Source organism: Mobula hypostoma, chromosome 4 (genome assembly GCF_963921235.1).
Source record: "Mobula hypostoma chromosome 4, sMobHyp1.1, whole genome shotgun sequence".
NCBI classification, from domain to species: Eukaryota; Metazoa; Chordata; class Chondrichthyes; order Myliobatiformes; family Myliobatidae; genus Mobula; species Mobula hypostoma.
The window spans coordinates 202,021,326-202,048,521 of NC_086100.1; the positions used below are offsets into that span (position 1 = coordinate 202,021,326).

At 43.0% G+C, this 27,196-nt stretch overlaps 2 protein-coding genes across 4 annotated transcripts in view; one reads left to right on the forward strand and one right to left on the reverse strand.

Moving 5' to 3' along the window:
* LOC134345895 (dynactin subunit 1-like) overlaps positions 1-23,035 on the forward strand; it is a 133,499-nt gene extending 110,464 nt beyond the window's left edge. The window contains exon 22 of the mRNA XM_063047237.1: positions 22,587-23,035. Within this exon, the coding sequence (XP_062903307.1) occupies positions 22,587-22,724 (138 nt within the window). The 3' untranslated portion in view covers positions 22,725-23,035. The remainder of the gene's footprint in view (positions 1-22,586) is intronic.
* A 198-nt stretch (positions 23,036-23,233) lies between these two features.
* The window catches only part of fam113 (family with sequence similarity 113), a 99,423-nt gene continuing 95,460 nt past the window's right edge, over positions 23,234-27,196 (reverse strand). For all 3 annotated transcript variants that reach the window (XM_063047238.1, XM_063047239.1, XM_063047240.1), the window contains exon 10: positions 23,234-23,523. In XM_063047238.1, coding sequence (XP_062903308.1) covers positions 23,357-23,523 — 167 coding nt within the window. In that variant the 3' untranslated portion in view covers positions 23,234-23,356. The remainder of the gene's footprint in view (positions 23,524-27,196) is intronic.

Consider the following 27,196-nt stretch of genomic DNA (forward strand, 5'->3'; position numbering starts at 1 on the left):
TAACATAACCTCCTGACTCTTGAACTCATTTCTTTGCCTACTACAGACAAGTAGGCTATTTGCCTTCTTAACCATCCTATCAACCCATGAACCCACTCTCATGGAGCTATGAACTTGGACCCCAAGGTCCCTCTGCTCATCAACACTGTTAAGGATCTTGCTTTTAACAGTGTGCTAGCTCTTTACATTTGAACTTCCAAGGAGCAACACTTCGCATTTGGCCGGTTAACCTCCATTTTCCATTTCTTGCCCATATCTGCAACTGATTAATTTCCCGCTTTATTCTTTACCAGCTGGAGTTTAGAAGAATGAGGGAGGATCTCATTGAAACCTATCGAATATTGAAAGGCCTAGAGTGGATGTGGATAGAATGTTTCCGATGGGGGGTAATCTAGGACCAGAGGGCACAGACTTAGAATAGAGGTGATGCCCATTTAGGACAGAGATGAAAAGGAATTTCTTTAGCCAAAGGTTAATGAAACTGTGGAATTCATTGCTATGGATGCCTGTAGAAGCCAAGTCACTGGGTATATTTAAAGCAGAGATTGATAAGTTCTTGAACAGTCAGGGTGTCAAAGGTTACTGGGAGAAGACAGGAGAATGGGGTTGAGAGGGTTAATAATTCCGCTATGATGGAATGGTAGAGCAGATTTGATGGACCAAGTGGCTTAATTCTGCTCCTATGTTTGAAAGAAACATAGAAAACCTACAGCACAATACAGGCCCTTCAGCCCACAAAACTGGGCCGAACATGTCCTTACCTTAGAAATTACCTAGGGTTACCCATAGCCCTGGTTTTTCTAAACTCCTTGTACCTATCCAGGAGTCTCTTAAAAGACCCTATCTTTTTTGCCTCCACTACTGTCGCCAGCAGCCCATTCCACGCAGTCACCACTCTCTGCGTAAAAACTTACCCCTGACATCTCCTCTGTATCCACTTCCATGCACCTTAAAACTGTGCCCTCTCGTGCTAGCCATTTCAGCCCCGGGAAAAAGCCTCTGGCTATCCACACGATCGATGCCTCTCATCATCTTCTATCAGGTCTTCTCTCATCCTCCGTCGCTCCAAGGAGAAAAGGCTGAGTTCACTCAACCTATTCTCATAAGGCATGCTCCCCAATCCAGGCAACATCCTTGTAAATCTCCTCTGCACCCTTTCTATGGTTTCCACGTCCTTCCTGTAGTGAGGTGACCAGAACTGAGCACAGTACTCCAAGTGGGGTCTGCCCAGGATCCTATATAGCTGTAACATTACCTCTCGGCTCTTGAACTCAATCCCACAATTGATGAAGGCCAATACACCGCATGCCTTCTTAACCACAGAGTCGATCTGCACAGCTGCTTTGAGCGTCCTGTGGACTCAGGCCCCAAGATCCCTCTGATTCTCCACACTGCCAAGAGTCTTACCATTAATACTATATTCTCCCATCATATTTAACCTACCAAAATTAACCACCTCACACTTACCTGGGCTGAACTCCATTTGCCACTTCTCAGCCCAGTTTTGCATTATATCAATATCCCTCTGTAACCTCTGACAGCCCTCCACACTATCCACAACACCCCCAACCTTTGTGTCATCAGCAAATTTACTAACCCATCCCTCCACTTCCTCATCCAGGTCATTTATGAAAATCACGAAGAGTAAGGGTCCCAGAACAGATCCCTGAGGCATCCCACTGGTCACCAGCCTCCATGCAGAATATGACCTGTCTACAAACATATATAACCATATAACAATTACAGCACGGAAACAGGCCATCTCGGCCATTCTAGTCTGTGCCAAATACTTACTCTCACCTAGTCCCACCGACCTGCACTCAGCCCATAACCCTCCATTCCCTTCCTGTCCATATAGCTATCCAAATTTATCTTCAAATGACAATATCGAACCTGCCTCCACCACTTCTGCTGGAAGCTCGTCCACACAGCTACCACTCTCTTGAGTAAAGAAGTTCCCCCTCGTGTTGCCCCTAAACTTTTGCCCTTTAACTCTCAACTCATGTCCTTTTGTTTGAATCTCCCCCATTCTCAATGGAAAAAGCCTATCCACATCAACTCTATCTATCCCCCTCATAATTTTAAATACCTCTATCAAGTCACCCCCTCAACCTTCTACACTCCAAAGAATAAAGACTCAACTTGTTCAACCTTTCTCTGTGACTTAAGAGATGAAACCCAGGTAACATTCTAGTAAGTCTTCTCTGTACTCTCTCAATTTTGTTGACATCTTTCCTATAATTCGGTGACCAGAACTGTACACAATACTCCAAATTTGGCCTTACCAATGCCTTGTACAATTTCAACATTACATCCCAACTCCTTTCTTTTTAAATCTTTTTATTGAGTAAGTATACAAAAAAGGTAAGCTATATAAACATTAATACAATGTTAAAGTATAATAAAATTCCAAAAGATATCAATACCAAAAAAAATACTACAAACAATGTAATTTAAACATAAGAAACCAAGATAACATAATAGTATACTAAATTTTATATATATCAATGGAAAAAAAAAGAAAAAAAAACCCCAAAAAAAAACCCACCGTGCAACTAACTAAAAGCAAGGCAAAGCAATGGGCTAACTTGAAACCAAACAGAGTTAAACTTAAAATCACGTCCTCAATCCCGACCTCCATTAAAAACAGTGAAAAAAAAAACAAGAAGGGTAAATATTACATTAAATGAAAATATCGAATAAAAGGTCCCCAAATCTGTTCAAATTTAAATGAAGAATCATAAAGGTTACTTCTAATTTTCTCCAAATTCAAACATAAAATCGTCTGAGAAAACCAAAAAAAGGTAGTTGGAGCATTAAGCTCTTTCCAATGTTGTAAAATACATCTTTTCGCCATTAAAGTAAGAAATGCAATCATTCTACGGGCTGAAGGGGAAAGATTACTAGAAATTTTAGGTAGTCCAAAGATAGCAGTAATAGGGTGAGGAGAGATATCTATATTTAATACCTTAGAAATAATATTGAAAATATCTCTCCAAAAAGTTTCCAAAGTAGGGCAAGACCAAAACATATGAGTTAAAGAGGCTATCTGCCCCGAACATCTATCACAGAAAGGATTAATATGCGAGTAAAAACGCGCTAACTTATCTTTGGACATATGTGCTCTATGAACCACTTTAAATTGAATTAGGGAATGTTTAGCACAAATAGAGGAAGTATTAACTAATTGTAAAATCTGCCCCCAATCATCCACAGAAATGGTAACCTCAATTCCTGTTCCCAATCTACCCTAATCTTATCAAATGGAGCTTTCCTAAGTTTCATAATAATATTATAAATCATAGCCGATGCACCTTTCTGACATGGATTGAGGTTAATTATCGAATCTAAAATATATGTAGGAGGAAGCATTGGAAAGGAAGAAAGTATAGTACTAAGGAAATTTCTAACTTGTAAATATCTAAAAAAATGTATTCTTGATAAGTTATATTTATTAGATAATTGTTCAAAAGACATAAGGGAACCATCTAAAAATAAATCCAAAAACCGTAAAATACCCTTAGTCTTCCAAGTTTGAAAAGCGCGATCCGTAAAAGAGGGAGGAAAAAATATGTTACCTAAAATAGGAATCGCTAACCCGAATTGATTAAGATCAAAAAATTTTCTGAATTGAAACCAAATGCGCAAAGCATATTTAACTATCGGGTTAGAGACCTGCTTAAGACGTTTCGAATCAAAAGGGAGAGAGGAGCCTAAAATAGAACCAAGTGTATAACCCTGAACAGATTGTAATTCCAATGCTACCCATTTAGGAATAGATAGTATGTCCTGGTCAAATAACCAAAATTTCATATGTCGAATATTAATAGCCCAATAATAAAATCTAAAGTTAGGTAATGCTAAACCTCCATCTCTCTTAGCTTTCTGTAAATGTATTTTACCCAGTCTCGGATTCTTATTCTGCCAAATAAATGAAGAAATTTTAGAGTCAACTTTATCAAAGAAAGATTTTGGAACGAAAATTGGTAATGCCTGAAACACATATAAAAATTTTCGCAAAAAAAACATCTTAACTGCATTAATACGACCAATCAAAGTTAAATATAAGGGAAACCATTTAGATGAAAGTTGAGTAATATGGTCTATTAATGGTAAAAAGTTAGTCTTAAATAAATCTTTGTATTTACAAGTAATTTTAATCCCAAGATATGAAAAATAATTATTAATCAATTTAAATGGAAATTTATAATATAAGGGAAGATGTTTATTAATCGGAAAAAGTTCACTCTTACTAAGATTTAATTTATAACCTGAGAAAAGACCAAATTGTGCTAATAACTCTAAAACAGCAGGAATGGATTTCTCAGGATTAGAAATATATAAAAGTAAATCATCAGCATAGAGTGATAATTTATGGGACTTTAATCCCCGAGTTATCCCAGTAATATTTGAAGATTCTCGAATAGCAATTGCAAGAGGTTCTAATGCAATATCAAATAATAGGAGACTAAGAGGACAGCCTTGTCGAGTACCACGAAAGAGAGGAAAAAAAGGTGAGTTTAAAGAGTTAGTACGAACCGAGGCTACAGGGGAATGATATAACAGTTTAATCCAGGATATAAATTTCAAGCTAAAATTAAACATTTCAAGCACTTTAAATAAATAAGGCCATTCTACTCTATCAAAGGCTTTCTCGGCATCTAAAGAAATAACACACTCAGGAACATTTTGTGAGGGAGTATAAACAATATTTAACAATGTACGAATATTATAAAAAGAGTAACGACCTTTAATAAAACCCGTTTGGTCTTCCGAAATAATAGAAGGAAGTACTTTTTCTAGTCTATTTGCTAATAACTTAGAAAAAACTTTAGAATCAACATTTAATAAAGATATTGGTCTATAAGATGCACATTGAGCAGGGTCTTTATCCTTCTTTAGTATTAGAGAAATTGATGCTCTATTAAAAGATTCAGGAAGTTTACCAAGTTTCAAAGAAGCCTCAAAAACCCTACAGAGCCAAGGAATCAATAAAGAAGCAAAACATTTATAAAATTCAACGGTAAACCCATCAGGGCCAGGAGCTTTCCCCAGATTCATAGAAAAAATAACATTCTTAATCTCATCCATTGTAATGGAAGTATCTAATAAAGAAGACATATCCTGTGAAATCTGAGGGAAGTCTAACTTATCTAAAAAATCATTCATATATTTAGAATCTCGAGGAGACTCTGATTGATATAAAGAAGAATAAAAATCACAAAAGGTTTGATTAATCCCCACATGATCCAGTATCAATCGATCATTTTGGTTATAAATCTGATTGATTTGAGATTTAACATAATTAGATTTCAATTGATTAGCCAGCAGCTTGCCAATTTTGTCACTGTGAACATAAAAGTCACTTCTTGTTTTCTTTAATTGGTTTACAATCGAGGACGAGAGTAGTAAACTGTGTTCCATTTGAAGTTCAGTTCTTTGTTTGTATAACTCCTCAGAAGGAGCCATAACATATTTCTTATCAATTTCTTTAATCTTGTCCACAATTGCCATCTCCTCCTGCTTCTGTTTCTTCCTCAAAGCAGCAGAATACGAAATAATCTGACCCCGAATATAGGCTTTAAAAGTGTCCCAAAGAGTGTTAACCGAAATATCTTCTGTATGGTTAATTGTAAAAAAAAGCTCAATCTGTTCATTCATAAAATTAACAAAGTCCGAGTCCTGAAGCAACAGCGAATTAAAACGCCATTGTCTATTATTTGGTATATTGGCCATAATTTTAATAGAAAGCTTAAGTGGAGCATGATCCGAAATGGTTATAGAATCATAATCACATTTAATCACTGAAGGAATAAGACGAGAATCAATGAAAAAATAATCAATTCTTGAATGGGAATGATGAACATGTGAAAAGAAGGAAAAATCTTTTTCCTGAGGATGCAGAAAACGCCAAATGTCCGTCGACCCAGAATCAGAAAGGAAAAAATTAATCAAATTTGCAGATTTATTAGGTAAAGTCCGTAAAGGAGCCGAACGGTCCAAAGCTGGAGACAAACAGGTATTAAGATCTCCGCCCCAGATCAATGAAAACTCGTTCAAATTCGGAAACTGATCAAACAATGATTTATAAAATTCCGGACAATCCATATTAGGAGCATAAACATTAACCAAAACTACTTTTTTATTAAATAGTAAACCACTAACCAATAAAAATCTACCATTCGGATCAGAGATAATATCCTGTTGTATAAAAATAACTGAGGAATCTATAAAAATAGAGACGCCTCGAATCTTAGCATTGGAGTTCGAATGAAATTGTTGTCCCTTCCAGAATTTGAAAAAACGTAGTCTGTCCCCCCTCCGTACATGGGTCTCTTGTAAAAATAAAATTTGTGCTTTAAGTCTCCGGAACACTTTAAAAACTTTTTTCCTTTTAATAGGATGATTAAGACCGTTAGTATTCCAGGAGACAAAATTAATAATAGACTCCATAAATCCTAAAGTCAACCCACAACAAGGAGGATTGACGATAGGCGCGACCCACAAACCCGGAGAGGAAACAGAACATACAAAAGATACCGGGAAAAAGGACGCAACCAGTACTTCAATAATGTATATAGCCCAAAGAGAAACAAACTAAAACGTAAAGCCCCTCCCACCACCCCCCCGCCCCAAGACCCCAAGGCAAAATCTAAAGCAGACCCGCCAGAAAGAAGCAAGCGCTAAAACTACCCCCATGACTTCTGGTATACGCTCCCTAAAAAAAAAGGTATAAATATGAAAAGGATCAGCTAATTGTAAAACAGTAAAAAAGTAAAAAAAAGGTAGCTCAATTAAAATACACACAGAACAGAATAAAAGCCAGAAAATATATATTAAAAAAACCACAATAAACCTCAAACCCATGAATAAACACAGCAACAAGAAAAAATAAGATTATTGACATAAAGTGGTTATAAAAAGCAAAACAGAATAAAATTTAAAAAAACTACAAAATTTAAGGCCACACAGGAAATACGTAAGATGACAAAAAGGAAGTAACCACCCAGAATCCCCTGGGAAAAGAAAGAAATGACGCAGTTAAAAAGAAAGTTTAGCAACCATATTAAGAAATCAAAAATAAACTTTTCTGCCCAAATAGGGCACAGAAAAAGTTAAAACCAACCAATTCACAGCCTCCGATCAACGGAGATAATTAAAAAAAAGCAATTAAGATGTTGAAGATGAAAGTTGATCCAGATAACTCTGGGCATCCGATGGAGAATCAAAAAAACGAAGGGCTCCATCTGACATGCGAATCCTTAAACGTGCAGGGTACAGCAGCGCTGGTCTTAAATCCATCTTATAGAATTCCGACATCCCGGATCTGTAACGAACCCGTTGGTCCCAGATTGGTTTACTGAAATCTTCCACGAATCGGAACTTAAGATCCGAAAAATCAATGAAACCTTTAGATCGAGCGAATCGAAACAGTCTCTCCTTGTCTTGAAAGTAATGAAAACGTATGATAACATGCCTAGGTCTATCTGACCTAGACGAGTATGATGGGATTCTGTGAACACGATCCAGTAGCGGTGGTTGGTCAGGAAATACAGTAGGGAATGCATCTTTTAAAAGTTGAGAAAAATACTTCATGGGATTGTTAGATTCCACAGCTTCCCTCACCCCGATCATTCGTAAATTCTGCCGTCGCATTCTAGATTCCAAGTCAGAGTTTTTAAAAGTCAAAAAGTCAAGTTTCTTCTTCATTACATTAATTGTTTCTTCGATTTTCCCCATCTTAAGCTCACTTTGTTGCGCGAATTTTTGAAGATCAGATATAGCCGACTGATGTTCCGCAATACATGTTTGCATCTTATCAATTGAATCGGCAATTTTCTGGAGATTAGTTGAGATTTCCGTATGAATCAGGTCTTTAACAGGGCCTGCAATTTCCGTACGAATCATCTCCCTAACAGAGGTTGAAATTTCCCTCTGAATTAACTCCGATATCGCTTTCAAAGTCACCGGTGATTCAGTCGGGGGGAGATCCGTAGCTTTCGGTTTAACCGGAGGTTTACCATCCTTGCCGTTTTTCCCGTTCTTAGACATAGCAGATCTAAGATACATCCAGTTGTCGGAGAATTCAGTTTAATTCAAAGTATTGTAAGAATTGATGCCTTAATGGTTAATTAAAGTATAGCTGACCATAGAGAAAAAAAAACTCAGAGGTAATGGAGCGAGTCAAGAACGCGACTTCACTCCATGAGCGCTACCGGAAGTCCCCCACATCCCAACTCCTATACTCAATGCTCTGATTTATAAAGGCCAGCATACCAAAAGCTTTCTTCACCACCTATCAACGTGAGATTCCACCTTCAGGGAACTATGCACCATTATTCCTAGATCCCTCTGTTCTACTGCATCCTTCAATGCCCTACCACTTACCATGTATGTCCTGTTTTGATTAGTCCTACTGAAATGTAGCATCTCACATTTATCAGCATTAAACTCCATCTGCCATCTTTCCGCCCACTCTTCTAACTGGCCTAAATTTCTCTGCAAGCTTTGAAAACCTACCTCATTATCCACAATTCCACCTATCTTAGTATCATTTGCATACTTACTAATCCAATTTACCACTCCATCATCCAGATCATTAATATATATGACAAACAACATTGGACCCAGTACAGATCCCTGAGGCACACCACTAATCACTAGCCTCCAACCTGACAAACAGTTATCCTCCACTACTCTCTAGCGTATCCCATCCAACCACTGCTGAATCCATTTTACTACTTCAATATTAATACCTATTGATCGAAACTTCCTAACTAACCATCCATGTGGAACCTTGTCAAAGGCCTTACTGAAGTCCATATAGACAACATCCACCACTTTACCCTCGTCAACTTTCCTAGTAAACTTTTCAAAAAATTCATTAAGATTTGTCAAACATGACTTTCCACACACAAATCCATGTTGACTGTTCCTAATCAGACCCTGTCTATCCAGATGATTATATATACCATCTCTAAGAATACTTTCCATCTATTTACCCACCACTGACATCAAACTCACAGAACCCTTTTTAAACAATGGAACAACATGAGCAATACGCCAATCCTCCGGCACCATCCCCATTTCTAATGACATTTGAAATATTTCTGTCAGAGCCCCTGCTATTTCATAGAAACATAGAAACATAGAAAATAGGTGCAGGAGTAGGCCATTCGGCCCTTCGAGCCTGCACCGCCATTTATTATGATCATGGCTGATCATCCAACTCAGAACCCAGCCTTCCCTCCATACCCCCTGACCCCTGTAGCCACAAGGGCCATATCTAACTTCCTTTTAAACATAGCTAATGAACTGGCCTCAACAGTTTGCTGTGGCAGAGAATTCCACAGATTCACCACTCTCTGTGTGAAGAAGTTTTTCCTAACCTCGGTCGTAAAAGGCTTCCCCTCTATCCTCAAACTGTGACCCCTCGTTCTAGACCTCCCCAACATCGGGAACAATCTTCCCGCATCTAGCCTGTCCAATCCCTTTAGGATCTTATACGTTTCAATCAGATCCCCCCTCAATCTTCTAAATTCCAACGAGTACAAGCCCAGTTCATCCAGTCTTTCTTCATATGAAAGACCTGCCATCCCAGGAATCAATCTGGTGAACCTTCTTTGTACTCCCTCTATGGCAAAGATGTCTTTCCTCAGATTAGGGGACCAAAACTGCATACAATACTCCAGGTGTGGTCTCACCAAGGCCTTGTACAACTGCAGTAGTACCTCCCTGCTCCTGTACTCGAATCCTCTCGCTATAAATGCCAGCATACCGTTCGCCTTTTTCGCCGCCTGCTGTACCTGCATGCCCACTTTCAATGACTGGTGTATAATGACACCCAGGTCTCGTTGCACCTCCCCTTTTCCTAATCGGCCACCATTCAGATAATAATCTGTTTTCCTATTTTTGCCACCAAAGTGGATAACTTCACATTTATCCACATTAAATTGCATCTGCCATGAGTTTGCCCACTCACCCAACCTATCCAAGTCACCCTGCATCCTCTTAGCATCCTCCTCACTGCTAACACTGCCACCCAGCTTCGTGTCATCCGCAAACTTGGAGATGCTGCATTTAATTCCCTCATCCAAGTCATTAATATATATTGTAAACAACTGGGGTCCCAGCACTGAGCCTTGCGGTACCCCACTAGTCACCGCCTGCCATTCTGAAAAGGTCCCGTTTATTCCCACTCTTTGCTTCCTGTCTGCTAACCAATTCTCCACCCACACCAATACCTTACCCCCAATACCGTGTGCTTTAAGTTTGCACACTAATCTCCTGTGTGGGACCTTGTCAAAAGCCTTTTGAAAATCCAAATATACCACATCCACTGGTTCTCCCCTATCCACTCTACTAGTTACATCCTCAAAAAATTCTATGAGATTCGTCAGACATGATTTTCCTTTCACAAATCCATGCTGACTTTGTCCGATCATTTCACCGCTTTCCAAATGTGCTGTTATCACATCCTTGATAACTGACTCCAGCAGTTTCCCCACCACCGACGTTAGGCTAACCGGCCTATAATTCCCCGGTTTCTCTCTCCCTCCTTTTTTAAAAAGTGGGGTTACATTAGCCACCCTCCAATCCTCAGGAACTAGTCCAGAATCTAACGAGTTTTGAAAAATTATCACTAATGCATCCACTATTTCTTGGGCTACTTCCTTAAGCACTCTGGGATGCAGACCATCTGGCCCTGGGGATTTATCTGCCTTCAATCCCTTCAATTTACCTAACACCACTTCCCTACTAACATGTATTTCTATACTAACTTCCCTCAAGGTCCTAGGGAATATCCTGTCAGGACCCGGAGACTTATCCACTTTTATATTCCTTAAAAGCGCCAGTACTTCCTTTTCTTTAATCATCATAGTTTCCAAAACTTCCCTACCTGTTTCCCTTACCTTACACAATTCAATATCCTTCTCCTTAGTGAACACCGAAGAAAAGAAATTGTTCAAAATCTCCCCCATCTCTTTTGGTTCCACGCATTGCTGTACACTCTGATTCTCTAAGGGACCAATTTTATCCCTCACTATCCTTTTGCTATTAATATAACTGTAGAAATCCTTTGGATTTATTTTCACCTTACTTGCCAAAGCAACGTCACATCTTCTTTTAGCTTTTCTAATTTCTTTCTTAAGATTCTTTTTACATTCTTTATATTCCTCGAGCACCTCATTTACTCCATGCTGCCTATATTTATTGTAGATATCTCTCTTTTTCCAAACCAAGTTTCCAATATCCCTTGAAAACCATGGCTCTCTCAAACTTTTAACCTTTCCTTCCAACCTAACAGGAACATAAAAGATTCTGTACCCTCAAAATTTCACCTTTAAATGACCTCCATTTCTCTATTACATCTTTCCCATAAAATAATTTGTCCCAATCCATTCCTTGTGAAACCTTTTGCATCTCCTCAAGGTTAGCCTTTCTCCAATCAAAAATCTCAACCCTGGGTCCAGTCCTATCCTTCTCCGTAATTATATTGAAACTAATGGCATTGTGATCTGGAACCGAACCGAAGTGCTCCCCAACACAAACCTCTGTCAGCTGCCCTACCTCCGTCAGCTGCCCTATCTCATTCCCTAACAGGAGATCCAACGCTGCCTCTTCTCTAGTTGGTACCTCTATGTATTGCTACAAAAAACAGTCTTGCACACATTTTACAATCTCCAAACCATCCAGCCCTTTTACAGTATGGGCTTTCCAGTCAATGTGTGGAAAATTAAAATCTCCCACAATCACAACCTTGTGCTTACTACAAATATCTGCTATATTCTTACAAATTTGCTCCTCCACTTCTTGCTCCCCATTAGGTGGTCTATAATACACCCCCATAAGTGTTACTACACCTTTCCCATTCCTCAATTCCACCCAAATAGCTTCCTCTCATCTATCCTTTGCCTTCTGTGGACAAGCCAGTTCTGGATCCACAAAGCAAGGTCCCCATGGATCCCATGCCTCCTTACTTTCTCAATAAGTCTTGCATGGGGTACCTTATCAAATGCCTTGCTGAAATCCATATACACTACATCTACTGCTCTTCCTTCATCAATGTGTTTAGTCACATCCTCAGAAAATTCAATCAGGCTCGTATGGCATGAGCTACCTTTGACAAAGCCATGCTGAAGATTCCTAATCATATCATGTCTCTTCAAATGCTCATAAATCCTGTCTCTCAGGATCTTCCCCATCAGCTTACCAACCACTGAAGTAAGACTCACTGGTCTATAATTTCCTGGGCTATCTCTACTCCCTTTCTTGAATGAGGGAACAATATCTGCAATCCTCCAGAACCTCTCCCGTCCCCATTGATGATGCAAAAGTCATTGCCAGAGGCTCTAATATACTATCCACAACAGCACCAATCTTCATAGTTTATGCACCTTGCTATCCAGGTCATCTATATCTATCCATATACAGTGGCATGCAAAAGTTTGGGCACTCCTGGTCAAAATTTCTGTTACTGTGAATAGCTAAGCGAGTGAAAGACGACTTGATTTCCAAAAGGCATAAAATTAGAGATGACACATTTCTTTAATATTTTAAGCAAGATTACTTTTTTATTTCCATCTTTTACAGTTTAAAAATAACAAAAAAAGAAAAGGGCCTGAAGCAAAATTTGGGCACCCTGCATGGTCAGTACTTAGTAACACCCCCTTTGGCAAGTATCACAGCTTGTAAACGCTTTCTGTAGCCAGCGAAGTCTTTCAGTTTTTGTTTGGGAGATTTTTGCCCATTCTTCCCTGCATAAGGCTTCTAGTTCTGTGAGATTCTTGGGCTGTCTTGCATGCACTGCTCTTTTGAGGTCTATCCACAGATGTTCGATGTTTAGGTTGGGAGACTGTGAGGGCCATGGCAAAACCTTCAGCCTGCGCCTCTTGAGGTAGTCCATTGTGGACTTTGAGGTGTGTTTAGGATCATTATCTTGTTGTAGAAGCCAGCCTCTTATCATCTTCAGCTTTTTTACAGACGGTGTGATGTTTGCTTCCAGAATTTGTAGGTATTTAATGGAATTCATTCTTCCCTCTACCAGTGAAATGTTCCCCGTGCCACTGGCTGTAACAGAAGCCCGAAGCATGATCGATCCACCCCCATGCTTAACAGTTGGAGAGGTGTTCTTTTCATGAAATTCTGCACCCTTTTTTCTCCAAATATACCTTTGTTCATTGTGGCCAGAAAGTTCTATTTTAACTTCGTCAGTCCACGGGACTTGTTTCCAAAATGCATCAGGCTTGTTTAGATGTTCCTTTGCAAACTTCTGACGCTGAATTTTGTGGTGAGGACGTAGGAAGGGTTTTCTTCTGATGACTCTTCCATGAAGGTCATATTTGTGCAGGTCTCGCTGCACAGTAGAACAGTGCACCACCACTCCAGGGTCTGCTAAATCTTCCTGAAGGTCTTCTGCAGTCAAACGGGGGTTTTGATTTGCCTTTCTAGCAATCCTACGAGCAGTTCTCTCGGAAAGTTTTCATGGTCTTCCAGACCTCAACTTGACCTCCACCGTTCCTGTTAACTGCCATTTCTTAATTACATTACGAACTGAGGAAATGGCTACCTGAAAATGCTTTGCTATCTTTTTATAGCCTTCTCCTGCTTTGTGGGCATCGTTTATTTTAATTTTCAGAGTGCTAGGCAGCTGCTTAGAGGAGCCCATGGTTGCTGATTGTTGGGACAAGGTTTGAGGAGTCGGGTATTTATAAAGCTTTGAAATTTGCATCACCTTGCCTTTCCTAGCGATGACTGTGAACAAGCCGTAGCCCTAACAAGCTAAGGTCTGAGACCTTGATAAGAGTTACCTGAGAGCTCAAATCTCCTGGGGTGCCCAACCTTTTGCATGGTGCTCCTTTCCTTTTTTTCCACTCTAAAATTGTACAAAACAAAAATAATTCACTACACAAAATATTCTGCAGATGCTGGGGTGTAAGCAACACACACAACCCGCTGGAGGAACTCAGCAGGTCGGGCAGCATCCGTGGAAACCATCAGTCGACGTTTCAGACCGAGACCCTTCGTCGGGACTGAAGAGGGAGGGGACAGAGGCCCTATAAAGAAGGTGGGGGGGGCCACTTCAGCCCTCACCCCATCCTTCCGTCACCACAACAGGGACAGAGTTCCCTGTGTCCTCACCTACCACCCTACCAGCCTCCGGATCCAGCACATTATCCTCCGCAACTTCTGCCACCTTCAACAAGATCCCACCACTAAGCAAATCTTTCACTCTCCACCCCTCTCCGCTTTCCACAGGGATCGGTCCCTCCCCACGGATCTCCCACCCGGCACTTATCCCTGTAAGTGTAAGTGCTACACCTGTCCCTACACCTCCTCTCTTGCCACCATTCAGGGCCCCAAACAGTCCTTCCAGGTGAGGCAACACTTCACTTGTGAGTCTGTTGGGGTCATCTATTGCATCCGGTGCTCCCGGTGCGGCCTCCTCTACATCGGTGAAACCCGACGCAGATTGGGGGACCGCTTCGTAGAGCACCTCCGCTCCGTCTGCCACAACAGACAGGATCTCCCAGTAGCCACCCACTTCAACTCTGCTTCCCATTCCCATTCAGATATGACCATACATGGCCTCCTCTACTGCCATGATGAGGTTAAACTGAGGTTGGAGGAACAGCACCACATATACCCTCTAAGTAGTCTCCAGCCCCTTGGTATGAACATAGAATTCTCCATCTTCCGGTAATTCCCTCCCCCTCCCTTCCTCTATCCCTATTTCACTCTGCCCCCTCCCCCAGCTGCCTATCACCTCCCTCATGGTTCCACCTCCTTCTACTACCCATTGTGTTTTCCCCTATTCCTTCTTCACCTTTCCTGCCCATCCCCTCCCTGCTTCCCCTCCCCCACCCCCACCCCTTTATCTTTCCCCTTACTGGTTTTTCACCTGGAACCTACCAGCCTTCTCCTTCCCACCCTGCCCCCACCTTCTTTATAGGGCCTCTGCCCATTCCCTCTACAGTCCTGATGAAGGGTTCCGGCCCGAAACGTTGACTGATTGTTTCCAAAAATAATACACTAATCTTGCTTAAACTGTTGAAAAGAATGTTTCATCTTTACCTTTACGACTTTATCAGTTCATCTGCTACTCATTTAACTATTCACAGTAACAAAAATTTTGTTCAGGGGTGCCCAAACTTTTGCATGCCACTGTATACCGATATTTAATATGTATATAAAAATCTCAAATTCAATTGTCACTCAATATATTACCACATGGGTGGTTGGTTGTTGTAAATGCCATTTTGGGGCTCTGTTGACGGTGGACTAATGGGAACTTTCCTGCTGTCTGCATACAGCATACATAGGGAAGATGTTCACACAGCTGGCTAGATGCCCACTTTTTAAATTACAAAGTTTCTTTACAAAAATTCACATTTTTAAATGAAACTTTTATAGTTCATGTGTAGGATGAGCTGGTGGAAGTTCTTGTCTGGAATACGTTTTTCCAGTACGATAGCTGGTACCTCCATTGCTCCCAGTATTGACTTGTTGCAGTCACTTCTTGACATCAGTGAACGAGTCAGTTATCTCCCAGCCTACCTGCTTTCGTGGCCACTTGCAGCCAAAGATCCATCAGTACTCTTAAGGTCCCGCCATTAACAGTCTACTGTCCCTTTACACTTGATCTCTCAAAGTGCAACACTTCACGTGTGGCAGAGTTAAACTCCGTTTGCCAGTGCTCCACACTATCCACAACACCACCTTCTGCAAACTTCTCGGCCTTCCGGCCGGCTACAGGTATCAATTATAACTGACGTTTCGATGACCAACTCTGCCATCATCTCCAGGGACAATGACTGGGCATGTCTAGGCGGGTGGTATTTATACCCCTGTATTCCATCCCTTTGATTGGTTAGTCCTCATCCAATCAGGTTTCCGCTGACCCACCTTGTTTACAATCAAATTCCAGTTCTTACTTAGAGCGAGACCTTCATCTTTGTTAAAATTCTTTCTCTCTCTCGTTTTATTTACCAAGCCATTGGCGCGGCACGGTAGCTTTGTGCCATTGAAGTCAATCCTATGGCCTTTGCAAATGCAGTGTTCTGCTACCGCCGATTTCTCCAGGTAACCCGGATGGATACACCTCCTTGATGTGCATTTCCACCGTGCATCTTGTCTGCTGATAAACACCGCTCTGCATTCACTGGGAACAGGAGGAGCAGATATATTGCAGTTGGGTGTAAATATAATAGGGTAGCATGAGAGTGAGATTTTATCTTCCCTGATATAGACTGGGTCAGCCACGGTGTAAAAGGTTTGGACTGAGCTGCTTTTGAGTACATAGAAACATAGAAACATAGAAAATAGGTGCAGGAGTAGGCCATTCGGCCCTTCGAGCCTGCACCGCCATTTATTATGATCATGGCTGATCATCCAACTCAGAACCCAGCCTTCCCTCCATACCCCCTGACCCCTGTAGCCACAAGGGCCATATCTAACTTCCTTTTAAACATAGCTAATGAACTGGCCTCAACAGTTTGCTGTGGCAGAGAATTCCACAGATTCACCACTCTCTGTGTGAAGAAGTTTTTCCTAACCTCGGTCCTAAAAGGCTTCCCCTCTATCCTCAAACTGTGACCCCTCGTTCTAGACCTCCCCAACATCGGGAACAATCTTCCTGCATCTAGCCTGTCCAATCCCTTTAGGATCTTATACGTTTCAATCAGATCCCCCCTCAATCTTCTAAATTCCAACGAGTACAAGCCCAGTTCATCCAGTCTTTCTTCATATGAAAGACCTGCCATCCCAGGAATCAATCTGGTGAACCTTCTTTGTACTCCCTCTATGGCAAAGATGTCTTTCCTCAGATTAGGGGACCAAAACTGCACACAATACTCCAGGTGTGGTCTCACCAAGGCCTTGTACAACTGCAGTAGTACCTCCCTGCTCCTGTACTCGAATCCTCTCGCTATAAATGCCAGCATACCGTTCGCCTTTTTCACCGCCTGCTGTACCTGCATGCCCACTTTCAATGACTGGTGTATAATGACACCCAGGTCTCGTTGCACCTCCCCTTTTCCTAATCGGCCACCATTCAGATAATAATCTGTTTTCCTATTTTTGCCACCAAAGTGGATAACTTCACATTTATCCACATTAAATTGCATCTGCCATGAGTTTGCCCACTCACCCAACCTATCCAAGTCACCCTGCATCCTCTTAGCATCCTCCTCACTGCTAACACTGCCACCCAGCTTCGTGTCATCCGCAAACTTGGAGATGCTGCATTTAATTCCCTCATCCAAGTCATTAATATATATTGTAAACAACTGGGGTCCCAGCACTGAGCCTTGCGGTACCCCACTAGTCACCGCCTGCCATTCTGAAAAGGTCCCGTTTATTCCCACTCTTTGCTTCCTGTCTGCTAACCAATTCTCCACCCACACCAATACCTTACCCCCAATACCGTGTGCTTTAAGTTTGCACACTAATCTCCTATGTGGGACCTTGTCAAAAGCCTTTTGAAAATCCAAATATACCACATCCACTGGTTCTCCCCTATCCACTCTACTAGTTACATCCTCAAAAAATTCTATGAGATTCGTCAGACATGATTTTCCTTTCACAAATCCATGCTGACTTTGTCCGATCATTTCACCGCTTTCCAAATGTGCTGTTATCACATCCTTGATAACTGACTCCAGCAGTTTCCCCACCACCGACGTTAGGCTAACCGGCCTATAATTCCCCGGTTTCTCTCTCCCTCCTTTTTTAAAAAGTGGGGTTACATTAGCCACCCTCCAATCCTCAGGAACTAGTCCAGAATCTAACGAGTTTTGAAAAATTATCACTAATGCATCCACTATTTCTTGGGCCACTTCCTTAAGCACTCTGGGATGCAGACCATCTGGCCCTGGGGATTTATCTGCCTTCAATCCCTTCAATTTACCTAACACCACTTCCCTACTAACATGTATTTCGCTCAGTTCCTCCATCTCACTGGACCCTCTGTCCCTTACTATTTCTGGAAGATTATTTATGTCCTCCTTAGTGAAGACAGAACCAAAGTAATTATTCAATTGGTCTGCCATGTCCTTGCTCCCCATAATCAATTCACCTGTTTCTGTTTGCAGGGGACCTACATTTGTCTTTATCAGTCTTTTCCTTTTTACATATCTATAAAAGCTTTTACAGTCCGTTTTTATGTTCTCTGCCAGTTTTCTCTCATAATCTTTTTTCCCCTTCCTAATTAAGCCCTTTGTCCTCCTCTGCTGAACTCTGAATTTCTCCCAGTCCTCAGGTGAGCCACTTTCTCTGGCTAATTTGTATGCTACTTCTTTGGAATTGATACTATCCCTAATTTCTCTTGTCAGCCACGGGTGCACTACCTTCCTTGATTTATTCTTTTGCCAAACTGGGATGAACAATTGTTGTAGTTCATCCATGCAACCTTTAAATGCCTGCCATTGCATATCCACCGTCAATCCTTGAAGTGTCATTTGCCAGTCTATCTTAGCTAATTCATGTCTCATACCTTCAAAGTTACCCCTCTTTAAGTTCAGAACCTTTGTTTCTGAATTAACTACGTCACTCTCCATGTTAATGAAGAATTCCACCATATTATGGTCACTCTTACCCAAGGGGCCTCTCACGACAAGATCGCTAATTAACCCTTCCTCATTGCTCAAAACCCAGTCCAGAATAGCCTGCTCTCTAGTCGGTTCCTCGACATGTTGGTTCAAAAAACCATCCCGCATACATTCCAAGAAATCCTCTTCCTCAGCACCTTTACCAATTTGGTTCACCCAGTCTACATGTAGATTGAAGTCACCCATTATAACTGCTGTTCCTTTATTGCACACATTTCTAATTTCCTGTTTAATACCATCTCCGACCTCACTACTACTGTTAGGTGGCCTGTACACAACTCCCACCAGCGTCTTCTGCCCCTTAGTGTTACGCAGCTCTACCCATATCGATTCCACATCTTCCCGGCTTATGTCCTTCCTTTCTATTGCGTTAATCTCTTTTTTAACCAGCAACGCCACCCCACCTCCCCTTCCTTCGTGTCTATCCCTCCTGAATATTGAATATCCCTGAACGTTGAGCTCCCATCCCTGGTCACCCTGGAGCCATGTCTCTGTGATCCCAACTATATCATAATCATTAATAACAATCTGCACTTTCAATTCATCCACCTTATTACGAATGCTCCTTGCATTGACACATAAAGCCTTCAGGCACTCTTTTACAACTCTCTTAGCCCTTTTTAATGCTTGCCCTGGATTTGTCGGCCTGCCACTTTTACTTTTCCCCTTTGTACTTTTTGCTTCTACGCTCACTTTACACCCCTCTGTCTCTCTGCACTGGTTCCCATCCCTCTGTTGTGAACTAACCTCCTCACACCTAGCCGCTTTAATTTGATTCCCACCCCCCAACCATTCTAGTTTAAAGTCACCTCAGTAGCCCCCGCTAATCTCCCTGCCAGGATATTGGTCCCCCGAGGATTTAAGTGTAACCCGTCCTTTTTGTACAGGTCACACCTGCGCCAAAAGAGGTCCCAATGATCCAAAAACTTGAATCCCTGCCCCCTGCTCCAATCCCTCAGCCACGCATTTATCCTCCACCTCATCGCATTCCTACTCTCACTGTCGCGTGGCACAGGCAGTAATCCCGAGATTACTACCTTTGCGGTCCTTTTTCTCAACTCCCTTCCTAGCTCCCTATATTCTTCTTTCAGGACCTCATCCCTTTTCCTACCTATGTCATTGGTACCTATATGTACCAGGACCTCTGGCTCTTCACCCTCCCACTTCAGGATATCTTGGACACGATCAGAAATATCCCGGACCCTGGCACCAGGGAGGCAAACTACCATCCGAGTCTCTGGACTGCGTCCACAGAATCGCCTATCTGACCCCCTTACTATCGAGTCCCCTATCACAACTGCCCTCCTCTTCCTTGCCCTACCCTTCTGAGCTACAGGGCCAGACTCTGTGCCGGAGGCAGGGCCACTGTCGCTTCCCCCGGGTAAGCTGTCCCCCCCAACAGTACTCAAACAGGAGTACCTGTTGTTAAGGGGCACAGCCGCCGGGGTACTCCCCATCACCTTCCTTTTCCCCTTCCCCCTCCTAACCGTGACCCACTTGTCTGCCTCCCGTGGCCCCGGCGTGACCACCTGCCTTCCACTCCTATCTATCACCTCCTCACTCTCCCTGACCAGACGAAGGTCATCGAGCTGCAGCTCCAGTTCCGTAACGCGGTCCCTTAGGAGCTGCATCTCGATGCACTTGGCGCAGATGTAGACGTCCGGGAGGCTTGGAGACTCCAGGGCCTCCCACATCCGACACCGAGAACAGCAAACTGCCCTCACAGTCATAATGCCCCTCTCCTCAAATAGCAACAGAAAATGAATGTCAATGAGTACGATGGGTAGTGCTGAGTGATAGAGAACAGGGAGTCTGCAGAAGGACTCGGATCGGGAGAACGGGCAAAGATGTGGCAGATGGTATATACTCTCGAGAAGTGAATGGTCATGCACTTTGGTAGAAGGAATAAAGTCAGACTATTTTCTAAATGGAGAAAATTCAAAAATCAGTGATGCACAGTCCTTGTGCAGGATTCCCTAAAGGTTAATTTGCAGGTTGACTTGGTGGTGAGGAAGGCACATGTGATGTTAGCATTTGTTTTAAGAGGAGCAGAATATAAAAGCAAGGTTGTAATGAGGCTTTATAAACACTGGTCAGACCAGACTGGAGTATCGTGAGCAGTTTTGGGCCCTTTATCTAGGAAAAGATTGTTCTGGCATTGGAGAGTGTCGAAAGGGGGTTTACAGGATTGATAGGGTTAACATAAGAGGATCACTCAGGGCCTGTGTTCACTGGAGTTTAGAAGAATGCAGGGGTATCTCATTGAAACCTATTGAATATTGAAAGGCCTTGAGAGAATGTATGTGGAGAGTCTTGGACCAGAGGGCACAGCCTCAGAATAGAGGGGTGTCCATTTAGAACAGAGACGAGGAATTTCTTTAGCCAGAGGGTGGTTAATCAGTGGAATACATTGCCAAAGATGGCTGTGGAGGCCAAGTCATTATATTTAAAAAGAGGTTATTAGGTTCTTTATTAGTCATAGTGTCAAAGATTATGCTGAGAAGGTAGGGGAATGGGGTTGAGAGGGGTAATCAATCAGCTATGATAAACTGGTGAAGCAGAGTCAATGGCCTAATTCTGCTTCTATATCTCAGGGTAAAATGAGGTTCTTCAAGTCCAGAACACACACAATTTTGGAGGAATCCAGCAGGTCCACAGAGGGGAATAAACAATCAGCATTTTGGGCTGTGAACCTTCATCAGGATTTTTGCCTGAGCTGCAGCAGAATTCTGTGTGTGTTACTCTCTATCAATATATAGATGGGGTACAGCACTGAATCTTCGGGGCACGAGGTGCAAGTTGGGCCCAGTGACCATAGTTCTATTAGTTATGGGAAAGTCCTGAAGCAGGACAGAACAAACTTCAGGGCCATTTGGTGGTGTCTTGCAGAGGTCGAATGGGTGAGATTGCAGGGAAACGAGCCTCTGACAGAGTGATGTCAGGGTCTACATGTTCCTGTTGAGAACCCTGGCTGAGGACAGTTACTGAGACTCTGGTGAAGACAATGTGGGAGGCAGCCACTGCACAAGAAATGCAGGTGATTTCAGAGGGAAGTTAGAAAGGCAAAAATATTTCGAACCTGGCTGAAGCAGAATCTCATGATACTGTAGAGAAATATTAAGATTATTATGGTGGCTAGGGAGAGAACACCATGGCTGTCTGAGTGAGGAAGCAAAGGAAAAGGGTGAGATTTTTAATTGGTTTATTATTGTCATGTACTGAGATAGTGAAAAGCTGGTCTTGCCTACTGTCCATACAGATCAGATCATTACCCAAACCTTACATTAAAACAACAATACAGAATAAAGTGTCACAGTTACAGAGAGTGCAGTGCAGGCAATAAGGTGCAAGAACATAATGTCAATTCAAGTCACTGTACTCAGTAGATCTATGACAGGGTCGAAGCCATTCTTGAGCCTTGTGGCAGGGAGGGTTTCAGGCTTTTTGTATCTCCCGCCCCATGGGAGGGGAGGCTGGTTCCACAGGCAGAGCAGTTATCATACTAGGCCACGATGCACCCAAATCTGGCATCAATGGGCTGTGCCAGATTGCTTTAGCCTCCTGAGGAAGGACAGGTGTCCATGAAAATTTTAATGAATATTTATTGTGTAGTGGGGAAAACAATGGTTAAGGAGATGGCAAAAATTTGTGGTGGTGGCTTGGACAACATACAAGTTTTGCAGGGAGAAGATAGTGGAGGTTTAAAATAGCCTGGAAGAGGATCAGGGCTGGATAGGGAAGGCCAGAGATTCGTGCTTCATTTCTGGACTGGAGGGTGGATAATGTAGAACTACTGTGCCACTACAGGCCAGTGTGGGTGAGCTGCACTGTCCTTGCCCATTCAGACATCAGGATAGTAATGAACGGTTGAGTTGTGGGAGTGTTGTCACTATCCTCTATCACACCTTCCTGCCTGTGATGGAGTCAGGGGACCGAGGTGTGCTGATAATGAACCTATCTCACTGGTTTGTGTTACAGGCTCAGGAGGAACAGCGGTCGGACGCCGTGTGTGTGGGCAAGGTGGTCCTCCCCTGTGCACCGGGTGAGGGTCAGTGTCACCGTGTGGTGATGCAGCAGGAACAACTGTACCAGTTACACAGCCGTCTCATCTCCTAGAAACACCACCCTCCCATGGCCTCAATCTCCTAGACCCCTCACCCTTCCTCTACAAAAGCCCCCACACGACACCCTGCAAGTACAAACAGCCAGGTGTAGAGCTGACATGAACTAGATCCCCTTATACCTGAATACACACTCACTCCCCAAAAACATTGCAGCATCACAGCCCAATCCCTCACCAGCGGCAGGACAACACTTCTACAGGAACTGGACAGACAGACAGAATGTTTCTGATGTCCTCATGGGGCTGGGGTTCTGAATCTGCTGGTTGGAGCTGTTCATGAATAAAATGAAATGCTAAACTGCTGGGTGTGGTGTCTGTCCTTTGGGGTGGGAAAGGGCGTCTTCTAACCACTGCCTACTGGGCTTGATGGAAGCAAGCACAATGGCCACAATTAAAATGTTTTTTTTTGGGGGGGGGGGAGAGAGTACCCCACCCCTGAGGGAGAAAGGACATAGCTCCAGCAGCTGTAACACTGCAAAGGGTGGGCTGGGGTCTGATCAGTGGCTGCATCTCACAACAGAAGCCAGCTTTTTCTTTGGTCCTGAAAATGGCTCTCTTCCACCCACCACCCCCCCCCCACACACACAGCAACAATTCCTCCCTGCATAGGACATGTCCAAGGGTGTCAGTGGGAGGAGCCCCTGCGGCCCGAGTACACTGGCCGACCACAATGAGCCAAGCTGTATGGCTCCTGCGCTCGTCGCCTCATCACGCGCCTGTTGCACACCGGTGGCCAGGGACCATTCAGGCGCTGAGGGTCGCCCATGGCAGAAGCCCTGTCAGCAGCAGCTCCTGCAAAATGAAAAAGGGTGTGAGCAAAAGGGCAAGTTCTGTCATGGGGCATGACAGGTTCACAGCACATCATCTCTCTGCACGTGCTTCCCTTCACTGTTCATGTAGCACAAGACACCCTCTCCACCACCATCTCAAGCTGCATATTCCAGTCACCCTAACTATTCTGTCCAGTAACTTCACTTCCACTATTCCCATTTCCCTTCTTGAATCATGGACCAGGGCATTTATTTCAAGGTGATTGGGATAGATTTAACAGGAGTTAATTGGGAACAGCGGTTTTCAGGCCACATCTGGCAGATGCTGGTAAGACCTCAGACAAAGTCAGGAATCAAAAGGTTGCTCAGGGCATGGATCAACAACTGGAATTATGATACTGTAGCTATTAGTGAGATGTGTCGCCGGAGGGACAGGACTTGCGGCTCAATATTCCAGGGTTCCGTTGTTTTAGACGTGACAGAGTGGGAGGGATGGCGTTGGGGCAATGCTCAGCCAGAACAGAATGGAGAACTTGTCTAGTGAGCGTTACAGGGGGAACTGAGAAATTAAAAAAGTATTACCATGTTAAAGGGACTATATTACGGACCACCTAACAGTCTTAGGGATTGAGACAAACAACTTTGTAGAGAGATTGCAGACTGTTGGAAGAAACACAAGGTTATTACAGTAGGTGATGTTAACTTTCCGCATACTGACTGGGAATCCCATATGGTCAAAGGACTAGATGGGATAGAGTTTGTTACCGTGTTCATGAGAATTTCCTTCATCAGGTGTAGAAGTCCCAATGAGAGAGTGTGCAATACTTGATCTGCTATTAGGAAATGAAACAGGGCAGGTTTGTGTAAAGGAACACTTTGCATCTAGTCATCAGAATGCTATTAAGCAAATATGCAAAAAAGATAGAATCTCAACCTGGAGATCAGACCTAAATGGGAGAAAGGCCAGTTTTGCTGGCAAAAGTGTACTTGGTAAGGGGGAGGCTTTCAAAAAGAGAGATTTTGAGTCCAAAGCTGGTATGTGCCTGTCAGAATAAAGGTGTAGGACAGCTTGGTTTTCAAGAGATGTTGAGGCCCTGGTTAAAAGGAAAAAAAAGAGAAGCACAGTAGGTATAGGCAGGTTTGAACAAATGAGGTGCTTACGGAGTCCAAGAAATGCAAGGCAACATTTAAGAAAGATAGAAAAAACAAACGTAAAAGACATAAAAGCTGCAGTAGCCAGATCTCTGGCACTGGGTCTGGCTCTGCAGTGCAGAAGGGAGGGGGGAAAAGAGGAGAGCGGTAGTGATAGGGGACTCGATAGTTAGAGGTGCAGACAGGAGGTTCTGTGGTCATGCCAGAGAATCCAGGATGGTTTGTTGCCTCCTGGGTACCAGGGTCAAGGATGTCTCTGATCGATTGCATGACATTCTGAAGTGGGAGGGCGACCAGCCAGATGTCGTGGTGCACATCGGTACCAATGACATAGCAAGGAAGAGTGAGTATAGAGAGCTTGGTAGGAAGTTGAAAAGCAGGACCTCGAGGGTGGTAATCTCAGGATTGCTACCTGTGCTACGTGCCAGTGAGGGTAGGAATAGGAAGCTCTGGAGGATGAACAAGTGGCTGAGGAACTGGTGTAGGGGCAGCGTTTCAGATTTCAGGATCATTGGGACCTCTTCTGGGGTAGGTGGGACCTGTACAAGAGAGACGGGTTACACTTGAACTACAGGGGGACCAATATCCTTTCAGGGAGGTTTGTTAGTGCCATTGGGGGGGCTTTAAACTAGATTTGCAGGGGGATGGGAACCAGCGTGCCAGAGCTGACAGTGGGGCTGGGGTGAAAAATGAACTTTTAACATAATTTAAGCAAAGCCACAAATAGAAAGGTTGTGAGTGGTGGTAAAAATCTTCTGAAGTGTATATATTTCAATGCTAGGAGTATTGCGGGGAAGGCGGACGAGTTGGGGGCGTGGATTGACACGTGGAATTATGACTTTATAGCAATTAGTGAAACTTGGCTACAGGAGGGGCAGGACTGGCAGCTTAATATTCCAGGGTTCCGATGTTTCAGATGTGATCAAGGCAGAGGAATGAAAGGTGGGGGAGTAGCATTGCTTGTCAGGGAAAATATTACAGCAGTGCTCAGGCAGGACAGATTAGAGGGCTTGTCTACTGAGTCCTTATGGGTGGAGCTGAGAAACAGGAAAGGTATGGCCACATTAGTGGGGTTGTATTATAGACCACCCAATAGTCAGCGAGAATTGGAGGAGCAAATCTGCAGAGAGACAGCAGGCAACTGCAGGAAACATAAAGTTGTGGTGGTAGGGGATTTTAATTTTCCATATATTGATTGGGTCTCCCACACTGTTAGGGGTCTAGATGGTTTAGAGTTTGTAAAATGTGTTCAGGAAAGTTTTCTAAATCAATATATAGAGGTACCAACTAGAGGGGATGCGATATTAGATCTCCTATTAGGGAACAAGTTAGGACAAGTGACGGAAGTGTGTGTAGGGGAGCACAAAGGGAACATTGGGGGGGCTTCTTCACACAGAGCACAGTGATCATAACACCATGTCCACTCTCTCAACTTGTCCAAGTCCTCCTACAGACTCCCTGCATCTGCAACATTACATGTTCCTCTACCTATCTTGGTATTACCTGCAAACTTGGTGACAATGTCATCAGTTTCTTGATCCAGATCAATAACACTTGATCATGGACAAGGATAGATCTGGTCCTAGGGTTGAGGTTCTAAACTGGAAGGCGGCCAAATTTGAAGAAATGAGAAAGGAGCTAAAAAGCATGGATTGGGACAGGTTGTTCACTGGCAAAGATGTGATCGGTAGGTGGGAAGCCTTCAAAGGAGAAATTTTGAGAATGCAGAATTTGTATGTTCCTGTCAGGATTGAAGGCAAAGTGAATAGGAATAAGGAACCTTGGTTCTCAAGGGATATTACAACTCTGATAAAGAAGAAGAGGGAGTTGTATAACATGTATAGGAAACAGGGAGTAAATAAGGTGCTTGAGGAGTATAAAAAGTGCAAGAAAGTACTTAAGAAGGAAATTAGGAGGCTAAAGAAAGAAATTAGGAAGGCTAAAAGAAGACATGAGGTTGCCTTGGCAGTCAAAGTGAAGGATAATCCATAAAGCTTTTACAGGTATATTAAGAGTAAAAGGGTTGTAAGGGATAAAAGAGAGGCTTTGAGGAAAGAGAAGTAGAATAAACGGTGTAAAGACAGTAAGGTAGAAGGGCTGAAATGTGTGTACCTCAATGCAAGAAGCATCAGGAACAAAGGTGATGAACTGAGAGCTTGAATACATACATGGAATTATGATGTAGTGGCTATTACAGAGACTTGGCTGGCACCAGGGCAGGAATGGATTCTCAATATTCCTGGATTTCAGTGCTTTAAAAGGGATAGAGAGGGCGGAAAAAGGGGAGGAGGGGTGGCATTACTGGTCAGGGATACTATTACAGCTACAGAACCAGGATCCTCTTTTGAGTCAATAATGGGTGGAAGTCAGGAACAGGAAGAGAGCAGTTACTCTACTGGGGGTATTCTATAGGTCCCCTGGTAGCAGCAGAGATACAGGGGAGCAGATTGGGAGGCAGATTTTGGAAAGGTGCAAAAATAACAGGGTTGTTATCATAGGTGACTTTAACTTCCCTAATATTGATTGGCACCTGATTAGTTCCA